General features: G+C 46.4%; 2 protein-coding genes across 7 annotated transcripts in view; one reads left to right on the top strand and one right to left on the bottom strand.

Moving 5' to 3' along the window:
* The window catches only part of LOC130283830 (gastrula zinc finger protein XlCGF26.1-like), a 40,217-nt gene extending 29,107 nt beyond the window's left edge, over window positions 1–11,110 (bottom strand). The window contains exons 1-2 of one of the 6 annotated variants that reach the window (XM_056533597.1): window positions 10,803–11,101; window positions 1,011–1,154 (exon numbers count right to left, since the gene is read on the bottom strand). The gene's annotated coding sequence lies outside the window, so the exon portion shown is untranslated. Of the gene's footprint in view, window positions 1–1,010; window positions 1,155–2,142; window positions 2,256–10,802 lie in introns of those variants that run through there. The other 5 variants (XM_056533692.1, XM_056533428.1, XM_056533861.1 and 2 more) reach the window with 5 other exon arrangements.
* The window catches only part of LOC130301846 (zinc finger protein 845-like), a 76,851-nt gene continuing 57,856 nt past the window's right edge, over window positions 2,313–21,307 (top strand). Inside the window, 7 exon segments of the mRNA XM_056551638.1 lie at window positions 2,313–2,513; window positions 3,996–4,083; window positions 12,626–12,805; window positions 13,533–13,724; window positions 16,709–16,807; window positions 17,479–17,605; window positions 18,957–20,350. Of these exon segments, the coding sequence (XP_056407613.1) occupies window positions 2,434–2,513; window positions 3,996–4,083; window positions 12,626–12,805; window positions 13,533–13,724; window positions 16,709–16,807; window positions 17,479–17,605; window positions 18,957–20,350 (2,160 nt within the window). The 5' untranslated portion in view covers window positions 2,313–2,433.

Below are 21,307 nucleotides of genomic sequence, written 5' to 3'. Positions count from 1 at the left end.
ATGCCTGCTGAATGATTTCAGCAGGCATCCCGCTCCGATCCCCGTCCGGCGCACGGCGGGGACTAAAACTACCCATGACGTAAATGTACGTCCCTGGTCCTTAAGACCCAGGGTGTCGGGACGTACCGTTACGTCATGGGTCCTGTAGGGGTTAAAAGGGGTTATCCAGGAAAAAACTTTATATATATATATATATATATATATATATATATATATATATATATATATATATCTCTATATCAACTGGCTCCAGAAAGTTAAACAGATTTGTAAATTACTTCTATTAAAAAATCTTAATCCTTTCAGTACTTATGAGCCTCTGAAGTTAAGGTTGTTCTTTTCTGTCTAAGTGCTCTCTGATGACACGTGTCTCGGGAACTGTCCAGTTTAGAAGCAAATCCCCATAGCAAACCTCTTCTAAACTGGGCTGTTCCCGAGACACGTGTCATCAGAGAGCACTTAGACAGAAAAAAACAACCTTAACTTCAGAGGCTCATAAGTACTGAAAGGATTGATTTTTTTAATAGAAGTAATTTACAAATCTGTTTAACTTTCTGGAGCCAGTTGATATATAAAAAAAAAGTTTTTTTTCCTGGATAACCCCTTTAAGCCCATTAGGTACGACGGTCGATCGTTTATACATCCAAAACACATCGCAAAAATGGGAAAACCCTTGGTCCTTAAGGGGTTAAATACACACAAAAAACGTATTGATGTGTATTAGAGATATGTTGTAGTACATTATGTACTACAACATTTAATATATAAAGTTTGTGCCCATTTAAGATGTAATTTATGTGTTAAATACAGGTAGTTCATACTTTAAATCAAATTTTGCTTCCCATTATAGTCTATGGGCATTCCATTGTGTCACTGATAATCCCACTTGATCTAAATAATAAAGGGGTACTCCGGTGGAAAACAATTTTTTTTTATTTTTTTTTAAATCAACAGGTGCCAGAAAGTTAAACAGATTTGTAAATTACTTCTATTAAAAAAAAAATCTTTACCCTTCCAGTACTTTTTAGCAGCTGTATGCTACGGAGGAAATTCTTCCGTGTCAGGAACTGTCCAGAGCAGCATAGGTTTGCTATGAGGATTTTCTCCTGCTCTGGACAGTTCCTGATACGGGCATCAGGTGTCAGCAGAGAGCACTGTGGACAAGACAAAAAAGAAATTCAAAAAGAAAATAATTTCCTATGTAGCATACAGCTGCTAATAAGTACTGGAAGGGTAAAGATTTTTTTTTTTTAATAGAAGTCATTTACAAATCTGTTTAACTTTCGGGCACCAGTTGATTTAAAACAACTAAATAAAAAATGTTTTCCGCCGGAGTACCCCTTTAAATAATCCCACTGAGTTTGGAGAGTATGGCTGCTACATTTGTATTAGATATGTCAAATAGTTTTGTCTCTAGTTCAAATATTACATTTCTATTATTCTCTACGGGCATTCCTCTTCCCTGTTAAAGGGGAACTCCGCCTCTAGACATCTTATCCCCTGTCCAAAGGATTGGGGATAAGATGTCTGATCACTGGGGACCCCCAGACATCTGGTACACGGAGTGAACTTCACTTCATGCCGAATGACTGGGGATGCGGGGCGGAGGCTCGTGACATCACGGCCATGCCTCGCTCGTGATGTCACGGCCACGCCCCCTCAATGCAAGTCTATGGGAGGGGGCGTGACTACCGTCACGCCCCCTCCCATAGACTTGCATTGAGGAGGCGTGGCCGTAACATCACAAGCGGGCATGGCAGTGATGCCACGAGCCTCCGGCGCTAAACCTGACGCTCTAAACGATCGCTGAGTGCAGGAGGGAGATCGCAGGGGTCCCCAAAAGCAGGACCCCTGTGATCAGACATCTTATCCCCTATCCTTTGGATAGGGGATAAGATGTCTAGGGGCAGAGTACCCCTTTAAAGTCTATGGGCATTCCTATGTCCCAGATAAGGCTTGTGGGGTCCCTTTCCTATCAGAATATTGATGGGTCGCGTCCTACAGCACTTTATTTGGGAACAAGTCTGAACACTTAAATTTTTACACTAGGCTAATAAATACACTGCTTCAGCATAAGAAAAACAAATGTCTACGTCACTACTGTCTGATACACTGTAACAAAACGTCACAATGTGAACTTACCTATATACTGAGGAGCAGAGATCACAACAACAGTGACTGCCCGACCAGGACCTGATCTGTATCTGCAGGATGCTGGAGGTGTAGGACCTGCGATGATGTCACAATCATGTGACCAGTACATGTCGGGGCGGAGCTCAGCAGGATAGGAAGAGAGGTGATTCTGACGTCAACACAGATCCTTTAGCACCAATAGTCTTTCACGCTAGGTAGCCCCGCCCACTTAATTCTCGTGACCATCCTCACAGGTCCTTCAGCCACAATCTCTTCTATTCTGCTGAGCTCCGCCCCCACATGTACTGGTCACATGATTATGACATCATCACAGGTCCTACACAGCCAGCATCCAGCAGATACAGAGCGGGTTTGTTACAGTGTGTCACCCCAGTAGTAAGGAGATGACATGAGGAGGAGGTTTGTTACAGTGTGTCACCCCAGTAGTAAGGAGATTACATGAGGAGGAGGATTGTTACAGTGTGTCACCCCAGTAGTAAGGAGATGACATGAGGAGGAGGTTTGTTACAGTGTGTCACCCCAGTAGTAAGGAGATTACATGAGGGGGAGGTTTGTTACAGTGTGTCACCCCAGTAGTAAGGAGATTACATGAGGAGGAGGTTTGTTACAGTGTGTCACCCCAGTAGTAAGGAGATTACATGAGCGGGAGGTTTGTTACAGTGTGTCATCCCAGTATTGAGGAGATTACATGAGTACGGGGTTTGTTACAGTGTGTCACCCCAGTAGTAATGAGATTACATGAGGAGGAGGTTTGTTACAGTGTGTCACCCCAGTAGTGAGGAGATTACATGAGGAGGAGGTTTGTTACAGTGTGTCACCCCAGTAGTAAGGATATTACATGAGGAGGAGGTTTGTTACAGTGTGTCACCCCAGTAGTAAGGAGATTACATGAGGAGGAGGTTTGTTACAGTGTGTCACCCCAGTAGTAAGGAGATTACATGAGGAGGAGGTTTGTTACAGTGTGTCACCCCAGTAGTATGGAGATTACATGAGGAGGAGGTTTGTTACAGTGTTACCCCAGTAGTAAGGAGATTACATGGGAAGGAGGGTTGTTACAGTGTGTCACCCCAGTAGTAAGGAGATTACATGAGGAGGAGGTTTGTTACAGTGTGTCATCCCAGTAGTAAGGAGGTTGCATGAGGAGGAGGTTTGTTACAGTGTGTCACCCCAGTAGTAAGGAGATTACATGAGGAGGAGGTTTGTTACAGTGTATCACCCCAGTAGTAAGGAAATTACATGCGGAGAAGGTTTGTTACAGTGTGTCACGCCAGTAGTAAGAAGATTACATGGGAAGGAGGTTTGTTACAGTGTGTCACCCCAGTAGTAAGGAGATTACATGAGGAGGAGGTTTGTTACAGTGTGTCACCTCAGTAGTAAGGAGATTACATGAGGAGGAGGTTTGTTACAGTGTTACCCCAGTAGTAAGGAGATTACATGGGAAGGAGGTTTGTTACAGTGTGTCACCCCAGTAGTAAGGAGATTACATGAGGAGGAGGTTTGTTACAGTGTGTCACCCCAGTAGTAAGGAGATTACATGAGGAGGAGGTTTGTTACAGTGTGTCACCCCAGTAGTAAGGAGATTATATGAGGAGGAGGTTTGTTACAGTGTGTCACCCCAGTAGTAAGGAGATCACATGAGGAGGAGGTTTGTTACAGTGTGTCACCCCAGTAGTAAGGAGATTACATGTGGAGGAGGTTTGTTACAATGTGTCACCCCAGTAGTAAGGAGATTACATGAGGAGGAGGTTTGTTACATTGTGTCGCTGGTTCTGTGATTCAGGCTCCTCCTCTTCCCCTCCAGCTGATCCAGTTGTCTCCTCTTCTCCTGAATGACCCCCAAGGATGGACAAGGACAGGAATGAGATGACTAAGAGAATATTACACTTCACCTTAGAGATCCTCCACCTGCTGACCGGAGAGGTGACTCTTGTGTGTATATATATATATATATATAAGATGTTTATATTTTATCAGTTTTACAAACTTGAGAGTTACCTCCATATGACTGGCGACCGGAAAAGCGCCCCCTACTTTTCCCGGCCCTGTCGAAAGCCTTCCCTGGCGGGGGGGGGGGGATGGATTTGTGGCAGTGGATTATGACAGGGGGGGGATGGATTTGTGGCAGTGGATGATGACAGAGGGGGGGATGGATTTGTGACAGTGGATGATGACAGGGGGGATGGATTTGTGACAGTGGATGATGACAGGGGGGATGGATTTGTGACAGTGGATGATGACAGAGGGGGGGTGGATTTGTGGCAGTGAAAGATGACGGGTTGATGGATTTGTGGCAGTGGATGATGACAGGGGATGGATTTGTGGCAGTGGATGATGACAGAGGGGGGGGTGGATTTGTGGCAGTGGATGATGACAGAGGGGGGGGTGGATTTGTGGCAGTGGATGATGACAGAGGGGGGGATGGATTTGTGACAGTGGATGATGACGGGGGGATGGATTTGTGACAGTGGATGATGACAGAGGGGGGGATGGATTTGTGGCAGTGGATGATGACGGGGGGATGGATTTGTGGCAGTGGATGATGACAGGGGGGGATGGATTTGTGGCAGTGGATGATGACAGGGGGAGATGGATTTGTGACAGTGGATGATGACAGAGGGGGGATGGATTTGTGACAGTGGATGATGACAGAGGGGGGGATGGATTTGTGACAGTGGATGATGACAGAGGGGGGATGGATTTGTGGCAGTGGATGATGACAGGGGGGTGGATTTGTGGCAGTGGGTGATGACGGGGGGTGGATTTGTGGCAGTGGATGATGACAGGGGGGATGGATTTGTGGCAGTGGATGATGACAGGGGGGATAGATTTGTGGCAGTGGATGATGACAGAGGGGGGATGGATTTGTGGCAGTGGATGATGACAGAGGGGGGATGGATTTGTGACAGTGGATGATGACAGAGGGGGGATGGATTTTTGACTGTGGATGATGACAGAGGGGGGATGGATTTGTGACAGTGGATGATGATGGGGGGATGGATTTGTGGCAGTGGATGATGACAGGGGGAGGATGGATTTGTGGCCGTGGATGATGACAGAGGGGGGATGGATTTGTGGCAGTGGATGATGACAGGGGGAGATGGATTTGTGACAGTGGATGATGACAGAGGGGGGGGTGGATTTGTGGCAGTGGATGATGACAGAGGGGGGGATGGATTTGTGACAGTGGATGATGACGGGGGGATGGATTTGTGACAGTGGATGATGACAGAGGGGGGGATGGATTTGTGGCAGTGGATGATGACGGGGGGATGGATTTGTGGCAGTGGATGATGACAGGGGGGGATGGATTTGTGGCAGTGGATGATGACAGGGGGAGATGGATTTGTGACAGTGGATGATGACAGAGGGGGGATGGATTTGTGACAGTGGATGATGACAGAGGGGGGGATGGATTTGTGACAGTGGATGATGACAGAGGGGGGATGGATTTGTGGCAGTGGATGATGACAGGGGGGTGGATTTGTGGCAGTGGGTGATGACAGGGGGGGTGGATTTGTGGCAGTGGATGATGACAGGGGGGATGGATTTGTGGCAGTGGATGATGACAGGGGGGATAGATTTGTGGCAGTGGATGATGACAGAGGGGGGATGGATTTGTGGCAGTGGATGATGACAGAGGGGGGATGGATTTGTGACAGTGGATGATGACAGAGGGGGATGGATTTTTGACTGTGGATGATGACAGAGGGGGGATGGATTTGTGACAGTGGATGATGATGGGGGGATGGATTTGTGGCAGTGGATGATGACAGGGGGAGGATGGATTTGTGGCAGTGGATGATGACAGAGGGGGGATGGATTTGTGGCAGTGGATGATGACAGGGGGAGATGGATTTGTGACAGTGCATGATGACAGAGGGTGGGATGGATTTGCGACAGTGGATGATGACAGAGGGTGGGATGGATTTGTGACAGTGGATGATGACAGAGGGGGGATGGATTTGTGGCAGTGGATGATGACAGAGGGGGGATGGATTTGTGGCAGTGGATGATGACAGAGGGGGGGATGGATTTGTGGCAGTGGATGATGACAGAGGGGGGGATGGATTTGTGACAGTGGATGATGACAGAGGGGGAGATGGATTTGTGACAGTGGATGATGACAGGTGGGATGGATTTGTGACAGTGGATGATGACAGAGGGGGGATGGATTTGTGGCAGTGGATGATGACAGGGGGAGATGGATTTGTGACAGTGGATGATGACAGAGGGTGGGATGGATTTGTGACAGTGGATGATGACAGAGGGGGGATGGATTTGTGGCAGTGGATGATGACAGGGGGGATGGATTTGTGGCAGTGGATGATGGCGGGGGATGGATTTGTGGCAGTGGATGATGACAGAGGGGGGGATGGATTTGTGGCAGTGGATGATGACAGAGGGGGGGATGGATTTGTGACAGTGGATGATGACGGGGGGATGGATTTGTGACAGTGGATGATGACGGGGGGATGGATTTGTGACAGTGGATGATGACGGGGGGATGGATTTGTGACAGTGGATGATGACAGGGGGGATGGATTTGTGGCAGTGGATGATGACAGGGGGGGGATGGATTTGTGACAGTGGATGATGACAGAGGGGGGATGGATGTGTGGCAGTGGATGATGACAGAGGGGGGGATGGATTTGTGGCAGTGGATGATGACAGAGGGGGGATGGATTTGTGGCAGTGGATGATGACAGAGGGGGGGGATGGATTTGTGGCAGTGGATTATGACAGGGGGGGGATGGATTTGTGGCAGTGGATGATGACAGAGGGGGGGATGGATTTGTGACAGTGGATGATGACAGGGGGGATGGATTTGTGACAGTGGATGATGACAGGGGGGATGGATTTGTGACAGTGGATGATGACAGAGGGGGGGTGGATTTGTGGCAGTGAAAGATGACGGGTTGATGGATTTGTGGCAGTGGATGATGACGGGGGATGGATTTGTGGCAGTGGATGATGACAGAGGGGGGGGGTGGATTTGTGGCAGTGGATGATGACAGAGGGGGGGATGGATTTGTGACAGTGGATGATGACGGGGGGATGGATTTGTGACAGTGGATGATGACAGAGGGGGGGATGGATTTGTGGCAGTGGATGATGACGGGGGGATGGATTTGTGGCAGTGGATGATGACAGGGGGGATGGATTTGTGGCAGTGGATGATGACAGGGGGAGATGGATTTGTGACAGTGGATGATGACAGAGGGGGGATGGATTTGTGACAGTGGATGATGACAGAGGGGGGGATGGATTTGTGACAGTGGATGATGACAGAGGGGGGATGGATTTGTGGCAGTGGATGATGACAGGGGGGTGGATTTGTGGCAGTGGGTGATGACAGGGGGGGTGGATTTGTGGCAGTGGATGATGACAGGGGGGATGGATTTGTGGCAGTGGATGATGACAGGGGGGATAGATTTGTGGCAGTGGATGATGACAGAGGGGGGATGGATTTGTGGCAGTGGATGATGACAGAGGGGGGATGGATTTGTGACAGTGGATGATGACAGAGGGGGGATGGATTTTTGACTGTGGATGATGACAGAGGGGGGATGGATTTGTGACAGTGGATGATGATGGGGGGATGGATTTGTGGCAGTGGATGATGACAGGGGGAGGATGGATTTGTGGCAGTGGATGATGACAGAGGGGGGATGGATTTGTGGCAGTGGATGATGACAGGGGGAGATGGATTTGTGACAGTGCATGATGACAGAGGGTGGGATGGATTTGCGACAGTGGATGATGACAGAGGGTGGGATGGATTTGTGACAGTGGATGATGACAGAGGGGGGATGGATTTGTGGCAGTGGATGATGACAGAGGGGGGATGGATTTGTGGCAGTGGATGATGACAGAGGGGGGGATGGATTTGTGGCAGTGGATGATGACAGAGGGGGGGGATGGATTTGTGACAGTGGATGATGACAGAGGGGGAGATGGATTTGTGACAGTGGATGATGACAGGTGGGATGGATTTGTGACAGTGGATGATGACAGAGGGGGGATGGATTTGTGGCAGTGGATGATGACAGGGGGAGATGGATTTGTGACAGTGGATGATGACAGAGGGTGGGATGGATTTGTGACAGTGGATGATGACAGAGGGGGGATGGATTTGTGGCAGTGGATGATGACAGGGGGGATGGATTTGTGGCAGTGGATGATGGCGGGGGATGGATTTGTGGCAGTGGATGATGACAGAGGGGGGGATGGATTTGTGGCAGTGGATGATGACAGAGGGGGGGATGGATTTGTGACAGTGGATGATGACGGGGGGATGGATTTGTGACAGTGGATGATGACGGGGGGATGGATTTGTGACAGTGGATGATGACGGGGGGATGGATTTGTGACAGTGGATGATGACAGGGGGGATGGATTTGTGGCAGTGGATGATGACAGGGGGGGATGGATTTGTGACAGTGGATGATGACAGAGGGGGGATGGATGTGTGGCAGTGGATGATGACAAAGGGGGGATGGATTTGTGGCAGTGGATGATGACAGAGGGGGGATGGATTTGTGGCAGTGGATGATGACAGACGGGGGATGGATTTGTGGCAGTGGATGATGACGGGGGGATGGATTTGTGACAGTGGATGATGACAGAGGGGGGGATGGATTTGTGACAGTGGATGATGACAGAGGGGGGTGGATTTGTGGCAGTGAATGATGACAGGGAGGGATGGATTTGTGACAGTGGATGATGACGGGGGTGGATTTGTGGCAGTGGATGATGACGGGGGGGTGGATTTGTGGCAGTGGATGATGACAGGGGGGGTGGATTTGTGGCAGTGGATGATGACAGGGGGGGGTGGATTTGTGGCAGTGGATGATGACAGGGGGGATGGATTTGTGGCAGTGGATGATGACAGGGGGGGGATAGATTTGTGGCAGTGGATGATGACAGAGGGGGGATGGATTTGTGGCAGTGGATGATGACAGAGGGGGGATGGATTTGTGGCAGTGGATGATGACAGAGGGGGGATGGATTTGTGACAGTGGATGATGACAGAGGGGGGGATGGATTTTTGACTGTGGATGATGACAGAGGGGGGATGGATTTGTGACAGTGGATGATGATGGGGGGATGGATTTGTGGCAGTGCATGATGACAAGTGGGGGGATGGATTTGTGGCAGTGCATGATGACAAGGGGGGGGATGGATTTGTGGCAGTGGATGATGACAGAGGGGGGGATGGCTTTGTGACAGTGGATTTTTATTTTTGAAATTTACCAGTAGCTGCTGCATTTCCCACCCTAGGCTTATACTCGAGTCAATTTTATTTATTTATTTTTTATTTTTCCCCCCAATTTTTAGGGGTAACATTAGGTGCCTTGGCTTATATTCGGGCAGTTTATACTCTAGAATATACGGTATATAAATATTACTCACTATCCCTCTACATGTATACTGTGAGGTAAATATATAGATATGTAGATACAATCCAAACGAAAGCAGCACCTCCTGAGAACAATGTAGTCGGGTGCACGCCCTAGAACCTCGGTGCTCCGGTCCGTAGTAAATATAGATCAATGTAGGCAGCACACCAAAATTAGTGCAAAATTCAAGTATTTATTCCAAGGATAGGTGACAACGTTTCGGCGATCTCACACCGCCATTTTCAGCGATCTCACACCGCCATTGAAAATGGCGGTGTGAGATCGCCGAATTGTTGTCACCTATCCTTGGAATAAATACTTGAATTTTGCACTAATTTTGGTGTGCTGCCTACATTGATCTATAGATATGTAGATATATATATATGTTTTACTCACTATCCCTCTACATGTATACTGTGAGGTAAATATATAGATATGTAGATATATATATGTTTTACTCACTATCCCTCTACATTTATACTGTGAGGTAGATATATAGATATGTAGATATATATATATATATATATATATATATATATGTTTTACTCACTATCCCTCTACATGTATACTGTGAGGTAAATATATAGATATGTAGATATATATATGCTTTACTCACTATCCCTCTACATGTATACTGTGAGGTAAATATATAGATATGTAGGTAGATATATATTCATGTTTTACTCACTATCCCTCTACATGTATACTGGGAGGTAAATATATAGATATATATATTCATGTTTTACTCACTATCCCTCTACATGTATACTGTGAGGTAAATCTATAGATATATATATATATTGAAGTTTTACTCACTATCCCTCTACATGTATACTGTGAGGTAGATATATAGATATGTAGGTAGATATATATTCATGTTTTACTCACTATTCCTCTACATGTTTACTGTGAGGTAAATATATAGATATGTAGATATATATATATTCATGTTTTACTCACTATCCTTCAACATGTATACTGGGAGGTAAATATATAGATATATATATTCATGTTTTACTCACTATCCCTCTACATGTATACTGTGAGGTAAATCTATAGATATATATATATTGATGTTTTACTCACTATCCTTCTACATGTATACTGTGAGGTGAATCTCTATATATATATATATATATATATATATATATATATATATTCATGTTTTACTCACTATCCCTCTACATGTATACTGTGAGGTAAATCTATAGATATATATATATATATATATATTGATGTTGTACTCACTATCGGGTGGGCAGGGTCTTTCTCACACCACTGACAGACTGATGGCAGAACCTCTCCTGAGGCACCATATATGTACAGCACTGGTTTCCCGCTCTTAACTGCTGATCCAATCAGCTGCAACCGCTGGATCTTTTCTGCCCAGCAACAGAACATCTGTCTGGAGAATCTGCCCAGCAACAACTGGGGTAAAACCACCTTTAGAATAGGATAAAGGAGGGGTGGGGACAGACTGGACCGAACCAATACATATAATGAAAACATAACTAAAATGAGGGGAGGTGTAATTTCACGTTTCTCCCTTATTATATCCGGGGGGCTGTCATGAGGGGGTAGTGTCAACTGAAATCACTGAAGTAGCAGATGTGCATGTAAATTAGGTTTGTTTTTCCTTGAATCACTATGAGGGAATGGTTGTATTTTGGTTCCTTTCATGCCAGCCAGGACTTTTTGTCTTGTGTCAATGTCACTTGGCACACCGGTCCCTCATATAGGGATTGATTCTGCTAAAGCAGTGGTCTTCAACCTGTGGACCTCCAGATGTTGCAAAACTACAACTCCCAGCATGGCTGTCCGGGCATGCTGGGAGTTGTAGTTTTGCAGCATTTGGATGTCCGCAGGTTGGAGACCACTGTGCTAAAGAGACATTGAATGAACAGTCCCCACAGGACCTTCACCATACCATATTCATTTCAATGAGCCATAAAAAAAAAGGTGGGGGGGGGGGGGGGAATTTATACTATTATTGGGGAAAGGGCTTATTTACATTTATTCTCTTTTTTTTATACACTTTTTGTAGTCCCTATAGGAGACTATTGCATGTAATATTTGCATACATTTTTTAATGCTGCGCCATAGGAGTCTGATCAATGCTATGATATGTCAGTGTTATTGGTGCTCCATTGCTCCAACCTCACATGGCTTACTGCAGCATTGGAGTGCCGATCAGATGGGGAGAAGGCAGGGAAGGACCCTCCTGCCATCCTCTCAGCTGGTCGGGACCCCGAGATATCACTGCCATCAGCTCCACTGAGCTACTGGCATATGTTTTTTTTTCCATGCCACAATCAACTTTAATTGCAGTGTCTAAAGGGTTATCAATTGGCATCTTCCCAACATCTTCCCAATTGGCAATTCCGGTGTACTGAAGAAAATGGTTCCCTGCGGCCGAATATGACTGCACAGCTCATCAAAAGTGCTGAGTCATCAGAGCCCCTGTGATTGGCTGAGATGTGATCACCCGCCCAATACTATTGGTTGTTGGGGGGGTGCATTTGCTGTGGGTCCTGAGGAAACAACATATGATTATCAACAACGCCTCTGCATTCTGAGCTAGCTGAACACCACCTGGTTGCTTCTGACCTACTCAGCTATACTACAAACACCTTCTCAGCTCTGCTGCACTAGACCCTGTTTGCTGCGTTATTACTGATTTTCTAGTCATGTCTGCCAGACATTTGTTCCTTCAGCTCTTTCAGTAACATATTTTCTGACTTTTTTACTTGCTTATTTGACACTGGACTTTCTGTCTATTTAGCAGTCTCATGGGCACAGATTGGTTCTTTTCAGGATACTGTAGCTGGAGTCCATTATTCCTAGAGCCCTCCCCTTCATTTCTCTTTATTGCTTTTGGTCTTTCCCCAACTCATTTTAAGATTGTTCCTCCATTGTGTTGTGTTTACTCTCTTCTCTTCTGTAACAGATATAAACGTCATGTCCTCCTTTTATTCTTTCCTTTATTAAGTATCCATTATGTCCCCCTCTCATCTTTGTAGTGAGGGAGGAATACTGGATCTAGTCCCCTCATTGTCTCTCTCCATACACAGGATTACACCATAGTGAAGAAGACATGGGGGGAGTGTGTGGCCCCCAGCAGCCATCTCCATGAATCAGGAGGATGGAGCAGGGCCCTGGGCCCCATCACGGAGCCTCCACCTCACTCACTTATACATGAGAAGAAGATCCTAGAACTCGCCCACAGGATCACTGAGCTGCTGACTGGAGAGGTGACACTGCCGGGACATTATACAGTAATGGAGGGGTCTGGTGATGACTGGAGAGGGGACACTGCTGGGACATTATACAGTAATGGAGGGGTCTGGTGATGACTGGAGAGGTGACCCTGCTGGGACATTATACAGTAATGGAGGGGATCTGGTGATGACTGGAGAGGTTACACTGCTGGAACATTATACAGTAATGGAGGGGTCTGGTGATGACTGGAGAGGTGACACTGCTGGGACATTATACAGTAATGGAGGGGTCTGGTTATGACTGGAGAGGTGACACTGCTGGGACATTATACAGTAATGGAGGGGTCTGGTGATGACTGGAGAGGTGACACTGCTGGGACATTATACAGTAATGGAGGGGTCTGGTGATGATTAGAGAGGTGACACTGCTGGGACATTATACAGTAATTGAGGGGTCTGGTGATGATTGGAGAGGTGACACTGCTGGGACATTATACAGTAATGGAGGGGTCTGGTGATGATTAGAGAGGTGACCCTGCTGGGACATTATACAGTAATGGAGGGGTCTGGTGATGACTGGAGAGGTGACACTGCTGGGACATTATACAGTAATGGAGGGGTCTGGTGATGACTGGAGAGGTGACACTGCTGGGACATTATACAGTAATGGAGGGGTCTGGTGATGACTGGAGAGGTGACACTGCTGGGACATTATACAGTAATGGAGGGGTCTGGTGATGACGATATCATTGTGTGTCAGGTTCCTATAAGGTGTCAGGATGTGGCGGTCTATTTCTCCATGGAGGAGTGGGAGTATGTAGAAGGACACAAGGATCTGTACCAGGACATAATCATGATGTATAATTACCCACCAGAGATGGATGAGGACAGGAACTACATGGCTAAAATATTAGACCTCGCCTTAGTGATGATCTACTTGGTAACTGGAGAGGTAAGAGTTACACATTACAACATTCTCATGTCTATTAATAATACAGAAAATGATTGGAAAGATAAAGAATCCTTAGAACATACAAAGCATGAAAGTTTTCAGACCCTTCTACTTTTTTTTTTACATTTTTTTGTGTCTTAATCATTTCTAAGATGTTTCTCCACCTCGGTTGGTGTCGCCTGTGAGAAATTCAGATGATTGGACAAGACTCAGTCCTGTCTATATAAGGTCTTATAACTGACAATGTATATCAGAGCAATAACCAAGCCATTAGGGGAAAAGAACTGCCTGTAGAGCTCAGACACAGCCCTGTCCATATAACGACTCACAGCTGACAATGCATATCAGAGCAAACACCAAGCCATGAGGAGAAAGAACTGCCTATAGAGCTCAGAGACAGGCCCATGTGGAGGTACAGACTTGGAGAAGGGGACAAAAAAAAATCAGCTCCACTAAAATGTCCCCAGGGGCTCAGTGGCCTCCATAATTCCTATATGGGAGAACAAGCAGGACTCTTCTTAGAGCTGCCACCCAACCAAACTAAGTAATCAGAGAAGGACTTTAGTAAGAGAGGAGACCGAGAACCCAATGGTCACTCTGGCCGAGCTTCAAAGATTATGTGTGCAGATGGGAGCTACTTCCAGATCAACAATCACTACAGCCTCCACAATCTGGGCTTCATGGCAGCATGGCTAGAAAGAAGCCTCCTGAGTAATAACACATGGGAGGTTAGAGAAGAGACATCAAACAGGATAAGACTGTGAGGAACAAGATTCTCTGGACTGATGAAACAAGGACAGAACTTTCTGGTATGAAATCAAAACACCATGTCTGGAGGAAACCAGGCTCTGCCCATTACCTGCCCAATACCATCCCTACAGTGATCATGGTGGGGGCAGCATCATGTCTGGAGGAAACCAGGCTCTGCCCATCACCTGCCCAATACCATCCCTACAGTGATCATGGTGGAGGCAGCATCATGTCTGGGGGAAACCAGGTACTGCCCATCACCTGCCCAATACCATCCTTACAGTGATCATGGTGGAGGCAGCATCTTGTCTGGAGGAAACCAGGCACTGCCCATCACCTGCCCAATACCATCCCTACAGTGATTATGGTGGGGGCAGCATCATGTCTGGAGGAAACTGGTCATTGCCCATCACCTACCCAATACCATCCCTACAGTGATCATGGTGGGGGCAGCATCATGTCTGGAGGAAACTGGTCATTGCCCATCACCTGCCCAATACCATCCCTACAGTGATTATGGTGGGGACAGCATCATGCCTGGGGGAAGCCAGGTACTACCCATCACCTGCCCAATACCATCCCTACAGTGATCATGGTGGGGGCAGCATCATGTCTGGGGGAAACCAGGCACTGCCCATCGCCTGCCCAATACCATCCCTACAGTGATTATGGTGGGGGCAGCATCATGTCTGGAGGAAACTGGTCATTGCCCATCACCTACCCAATACCATCCCTACAGTGATCATGGTGGGGGCAGCATCATGTCTGGAGGAAACTGGTCATTGCCCATCACCTACCCAATACCTTCCCTACCGTGATCATGGTGGGGGCAGCTTCATGTCTGGGCGGAAACCAGGCACTGCCCATCACCTACCCAATACCATCCCTACAGTGGTCATGGTGAGGGCAGCATCATGTCTGGGGGAAACCAGGTACTGCCCATCACCTGCCCAATACTATCCCAGCAGTGATCATGGTGGGGGCAGCATCATGTCTGGGGGAAACCAGGCACTGCCCATCACCTGCCCAATACCATCCCTACAGTGATCATGGTGGAGGCAGCATCATGTCTGGGGGAAACCAGGTACTGCCCATCACCTGCCCAATACCATCCCTACAGTGATCATGGTGGGGACAGCATCATGTCTGGGGGAAACCAGGCACTGCCCATCACCTGCCCAATACCATCCCTACAGTGATCATGGTGGAGGCAGCATCATGTCTGGAGGAAACGAGGCACTGCCCATCACCTGCCCAATACCATCCCTACAGTGATCATGGTGGGGGCAGCATCATGTCTGGAGGAAACTGGTCATTGCCCATCACCTACCCAATACCATCCCTACAGTGATCATGGTGGGGACAGCATCATGCCTGGGGGAAACCAGGTACTACCCATCACCTGCCCAATACCATCCCTACAGTGATCATGGTGGGGGCAGCATCATGTCTGGAGGAAACTGGTCATTGCCCATCACCTACCCAATACCATCCCTACAGTGATCATGGTGGAGGCAGCACCATGTCTGGAGGAAACCAGGCACTGCCCATCACCTGCCCAATACCATCCCTACAGTGATCATGGTGGGGGCAGCATCATGTGTGGAGGAAACCAGGCACTGCCCATCACCTGCCCAATACCATCCCTACAGTGATCATAGTGGGGGCAGCATCATGTCTGGATGGTTATACAGGGAGACTGGTCAGGGATATGGGAATGCTGATTAGAGCAAAGTACAGAGATAATCTTCATAAACACCTGATGCAAACAAGATTCACCTTCTAACAAGACACTGCCCCTAAGCACTTAGGGACAACCAAGTGAATGTCCTTGAGTGGCCCAGCCTGAGCCCGAACCCAATGGAACATCTCTAGAGAGACCTGAAAATGGCTTCACCGACGGTCCCATCCAACCTGACAGAGCTCAGAGGTTCTGCAGAGAAGAATGGCCGAAAATCCCCAAATTCAGGAGTAAACCTTGTGGCCTCATCCCCAAGAAGACTGGAGGCTGTGAGCACTGCCAAAGGGGCTTCAACTTAGTCCTGAGTAAGGGGTCTGAATACTTTTGTCACTGTAAGATTATAGATTTTCATTTTTACTAAATTCATCAAAATTAGATAAACATGATTTTTTATTTAATTTAATTTTAGCACAAAAGGAGCAGAGGGGGAAAGTGAAAGGGTCTGAAGTTGTTCTTAATGCATGTAGTGATCTGTGTCTCTCTCCATATACAGGATTACAAAATAATGAAGGAGCTTCCACCTCACTCACCAATACATGAGAAGAAGATCCTACAACTCACCCACAGGATCACTGAGCTGCTGACTGGAGAGGTGACCCTGCTGGGACATTATACAGTAATGGAGGGGTCTGGTGATGATTAGAGAGGTGACACTGCTGGGACATTATACAGTAATGGAGGGGTCTGGTGATGACTGGAGAGGTGACACTGCTGGGACATTATACAGTAATGGAGGGGTCTGGTGATGACTGGAGAAGTGACCCTGCTGGTACATTATACAGAAATGGAGGGGTCTGGTGATGACTGGAGAGGTGATACTGCTGGGACATTATACACTAATGGAGGGGTCTGCTGATGACTGGAGAGGTGACCCTGATGGGACATTATACACTAATGGAGGGGTCTGCTGATGACTGGAGAGGTGACCCTGCTGGGACATTATACAGTAATGGAGGGGTCTGCTGATGACTGGAGAGGTGACACTGCTGGGACATTATACAGTAATGGAGGGGTCTGGTGATGCCTGGAGAGGTGACACTGCTGGAACATTATACAGTAGTGGAGGGGTCTGGTGACAACTGGAGAGGTGACCCTGATGGGAAATTATACAGTAATGGAGGGGTCTGGTGATGAATAGATAGGTGACACTGCTGGGACATTATACAGTAATGGAGGGGTCTGGTGATGATTAGAGAAGTGACACTGCTGGGACATTATACAGTAATGGAGGGGTCTGGTGATGACGGTATCATTGTGTGTCAGGTTCCTATAAGGTGTCAGGATGTGGCGGTCTATTTCTCCATGGAGGAGTGGGAGTATGTAGAAGGACACAAGGATCTGAACCAGGACATAGTCATGATGGAGGATCACCGGCCCCTCACATCACAAGGTAAGAAGAGACAAATCACCCCCCCCCCTTATAGCCCCCTGTACCACGTCATTCCCCCCCCCGATCCAGCTGTGCCAAATCATCCCCCCCCCCATAACCCTGTGTGCCACATCATTCCCCCTTTATTACCCTCTGTGCAAATTCATCACCCCCTCTTTACCAACCCCTGTGCCATTTTCCCCCCTTTTATCCCTCTGTGCCACTTTATTCCCCCTTTGCCCTGTTCAAAATCATCCCCCCCTGTGCCACATCATTTTTTCCTTCCCTTGTTGTTCTTATCTGGCCGGCTCAGGTGCAGGGCCTCTCAGCAGGTTTGACGCTCTCCTGACGTCTTCTGTGCTGCATTTACTGAGAGGCTGAGAGCAGTGGCGGCTGCGGGCACTGACAAGTGATGCTCGTGACGTCACTAGTCAGTGCCTTCAGCCGTTGCTGCTGCTCTCAGTAAATACAGAGCATAGGATGTCAGGAGAACGTCAAACCCGCTGAAAGGCCCTGCACCTGAGCCTGCTGGCCAGATAAGAACAACAAGGTTAGAAGGGAAGTGATAAATGGTGTGGCATAAGGGGTAAGGGGGTATGATTTGGCACAGGGCAAAGGGGGAATAAAGTGGCACAGAGATTTAAAGAGGGAACGAAATGGAACAGGGGTAGGGTAAAGGGGGTGATGAATTTGCACAGAGGGTAATAAAGAAGGAATGAAATGATACAGGGGGATCAACGGAAAATCATGTGGCACAGGGGGTAAGAGGGGGAATATTTGGAGCAGGGCACAGAGGGAATAAGGTGGCACAGGGTATAAAGGGGGAATTAAATGGCACAGAAGCATTCAAATGGGGAAGAATGAAGTGGTGGCATTGGAGGGATCAAGAGGGGGATTAAATGGCACTGGGAGATTCTCCTGTAATATGGCTTTTTATCATGTTTTATAGGTAGTTACTCTCTGGGGTGAGTACAGTACAGTATTCTGTCATTTAGGAAGAATTTTGAGCCTTTTTCCCAATAGGGGACATCTATCAATAGGGGACATCTATCAATAGGGGACATCACTCAATGGGGGACATCTCTCAATATGGGACATCTCTCTATTGGGGACATCTCTCAATAGCAGACACCTTTTTATTCCCTTTGAGTGTCCGCTATTGGGAGATTCTACTGTATAAGTATGTGAACACATGTAGATTGTCTTTGTGCATTTTTGGTATAGTTTGTGATGATTTGTTTCTGTTTAGTTTTTTGAAAAACAGAAGTGAATTCAAAAGTAAAGGGGGTGGGGGGTATACAGGAACAATTCATACCTCTTTCTATTTGCTCCTTTTATAGCCTTAAATTATTTTTTTTTTTTACCTGAACAGAAAATCCCAGTAAGAATTCTGAGGGAAACTTCATGTTATCCCTGAATGATAAAGGAGAAGATGAAGATATGATGGAGCGCTCCTCAGGAGAAGACCTCCTTACCCCTAATGTCCATCCAGATCTATCCTATAATAATCCACCTGATCATGAGGAACCTTCTCCTGACCAACCACACATTGTTACCACAAGGACAGAGCAGGAGAGGGAAGAAACTCTTAAATGTGATGAATGTGGAAAAGAGTTTACAGACAGATCAGATCTTCTTGCACACAAAAGAATTCATGCAGGGGAGAAACCGTATTCATGTTCAGAATGTGGGAAATACTTTACAGATAAATCAAATTTTGTTATACATATGAGAATTCACACAGGAGAGAAGCCGTTTTTATGTTCAGAATGTGGGAAATGTTTTATAAGTAAATCACATCTTGCTTCACATCAGAGGAGTCACACAGGAGTGAAGCCGTATTCTTGTGCAGAATGTGGAAAACGTTTTATGAGTAGATCCGATCTTCTTATACATGAGAGAAGTCACACAGGAGAGAAGCCGTATTCATGTTTGGAGTGTGGGAAATGTTTTACAAGTAAACAAAGTCTTGTCACACATGAGAGAATTCACACAGGAGAGAAGCCATATGTATGCCCAGAATGTGGAAAATGTTTTATAGATAAACAAAGTCTTGTTTCACATGCAAGAGTTCACACAGGACAGAAGCCGTATGCTTGTTCACATTGTGGGAAATGCTTTACATACAAGTCAAGTCTTGTTACACATGAGAAAATTCACACAGGAGAAAAGCCATATCCATGTACAGTGTGTGGAAAATGTTTTACAAAGAACTCACATCTTCTTATACATGAGAGAATTCACACAGGAGAAAAGCCGTATCCCTGTGCAGAATGTGGAAAATGTTATACAAATAAATCACAGCTTATTAAACATGAGAGAAGTCACACAGGAGAGAAGCCATATTCATGTTCACAATGTGGGAAATGTTTTACAATGAAATCTCATCTTCTTACCCATGAGAGAAGTCACACAGGAGAAAAGCCTTATTCGTGTTCACAATGTGCAAAATGTTATGCAGAAAAGCCAAGTCTTATTGTACATGAGAGAAGTCACACAGGAGAGAAGCCATTTTCATGTTCACAATGTGGGAAATGCTTTTCAAGTAAACCAAGTCTTGTTATACATGAGAGAATTCACACAGGAGAAAAGCCATATCCATGTACAGCTTGTGGGAGATGTTTTATAAGTAAATCTTATCTTGTTAAACATGAGAGAAGTCACACAGGAGAAAAACCGTATGCATGCTCAGAATGTGGGAAATGTTTTACAAGAAAGTCATATCTTCTTACACATGCGAAAATTCACAAAGAAAAAACTCCAGTGTGATGTATAGGAAAACAAATTTAGAATCTCATCAGAGAATTCATGTAGAGACAATTTCATATTGTTGATGGGAATGTGAGAAATGCAAGAAGAAGAATTTTTTTTTTTGAGATGTCTGCTTTTCAATTATTAAAGAAGCACTCCGTTATTTCAGCACTGCTGCCTCCATATGTTTTATTACTGTACCTGGGTTATGTGACCACTGAAATTACATAGTTTTGTGTATATCTGGAAGTGATCTGTACTGGGTCAGCTGACTTCCTGTGATCTACAGAATAGCATTACCTATCAGATCCATCCCCTCCCAGCTCTGCTATCTCAATGGGATAAGGATATACAGTTTTTATTCACCTCCCCTCCCAGCTCTATCTGTATACTTCTGTTATCTCTATGGGATCAGGATATATAGTAGTTATACTCCTCCTTTCCCAGCTCTATCTGTATACTGCTGCTATCTCTATGGGATCAGGATATATAGTAGTTATATACCTCCCCTCTCAGATTTATCTGTATACTGCTGAAGCTATCTATATAGGGTCAGGATATATAGTATTTATACTAGGAGGCATGGCCTGATATCAAGGGGAGTTCCTAGCGGTGGGACCCCAGCAATAAGACATCTTATCCCCTAAACTTTGTATAGGAGATAAGATGTCTATGGCCAGAGTACCCCTTCAAGTGTTATATGTGTTGGCAGCTGCCTTCATCATAAAAGGATTATAGCGTAGGGCTGTTCACATTGCTGTCGTGCTCCGGCATATGGAGCTCTGTTGGGCCATACGTCGGAACGACTGGTGGTCAATGGAGAAAAAGAAATAGTACAAGTCCTTTTTCTTTGCTAAACTCTGGGAAAATACAGAATCCCTGACGGACCTCATTTAAGTCAATGGGATCCTTCGGGACCCGGTGATGTCTGTTGTGCTCTGACATGTTCAGGGTCCATTTGGACAAAAAAAC

This window comes from Hyla sarda, chromosome 1, assembly GCF_029499605.1.
Source record: "Hyla sarda isolate aHylSar1 chromosome 1, aHylSar1.hap1, whole genome shotgun sequence".
NCBI classification, from domain to species: domain Eukaryota; kingdom Metazoa; phylum Chordata; class Amphibia; order Anura; family Hylidae; genus Hyla; species Hyla sarda.
The sequence above is the reverse complement of the archived record's forward strand: the minus strand, read 5'-3'. Positions and strand labels throughout refer to the sequence as shown.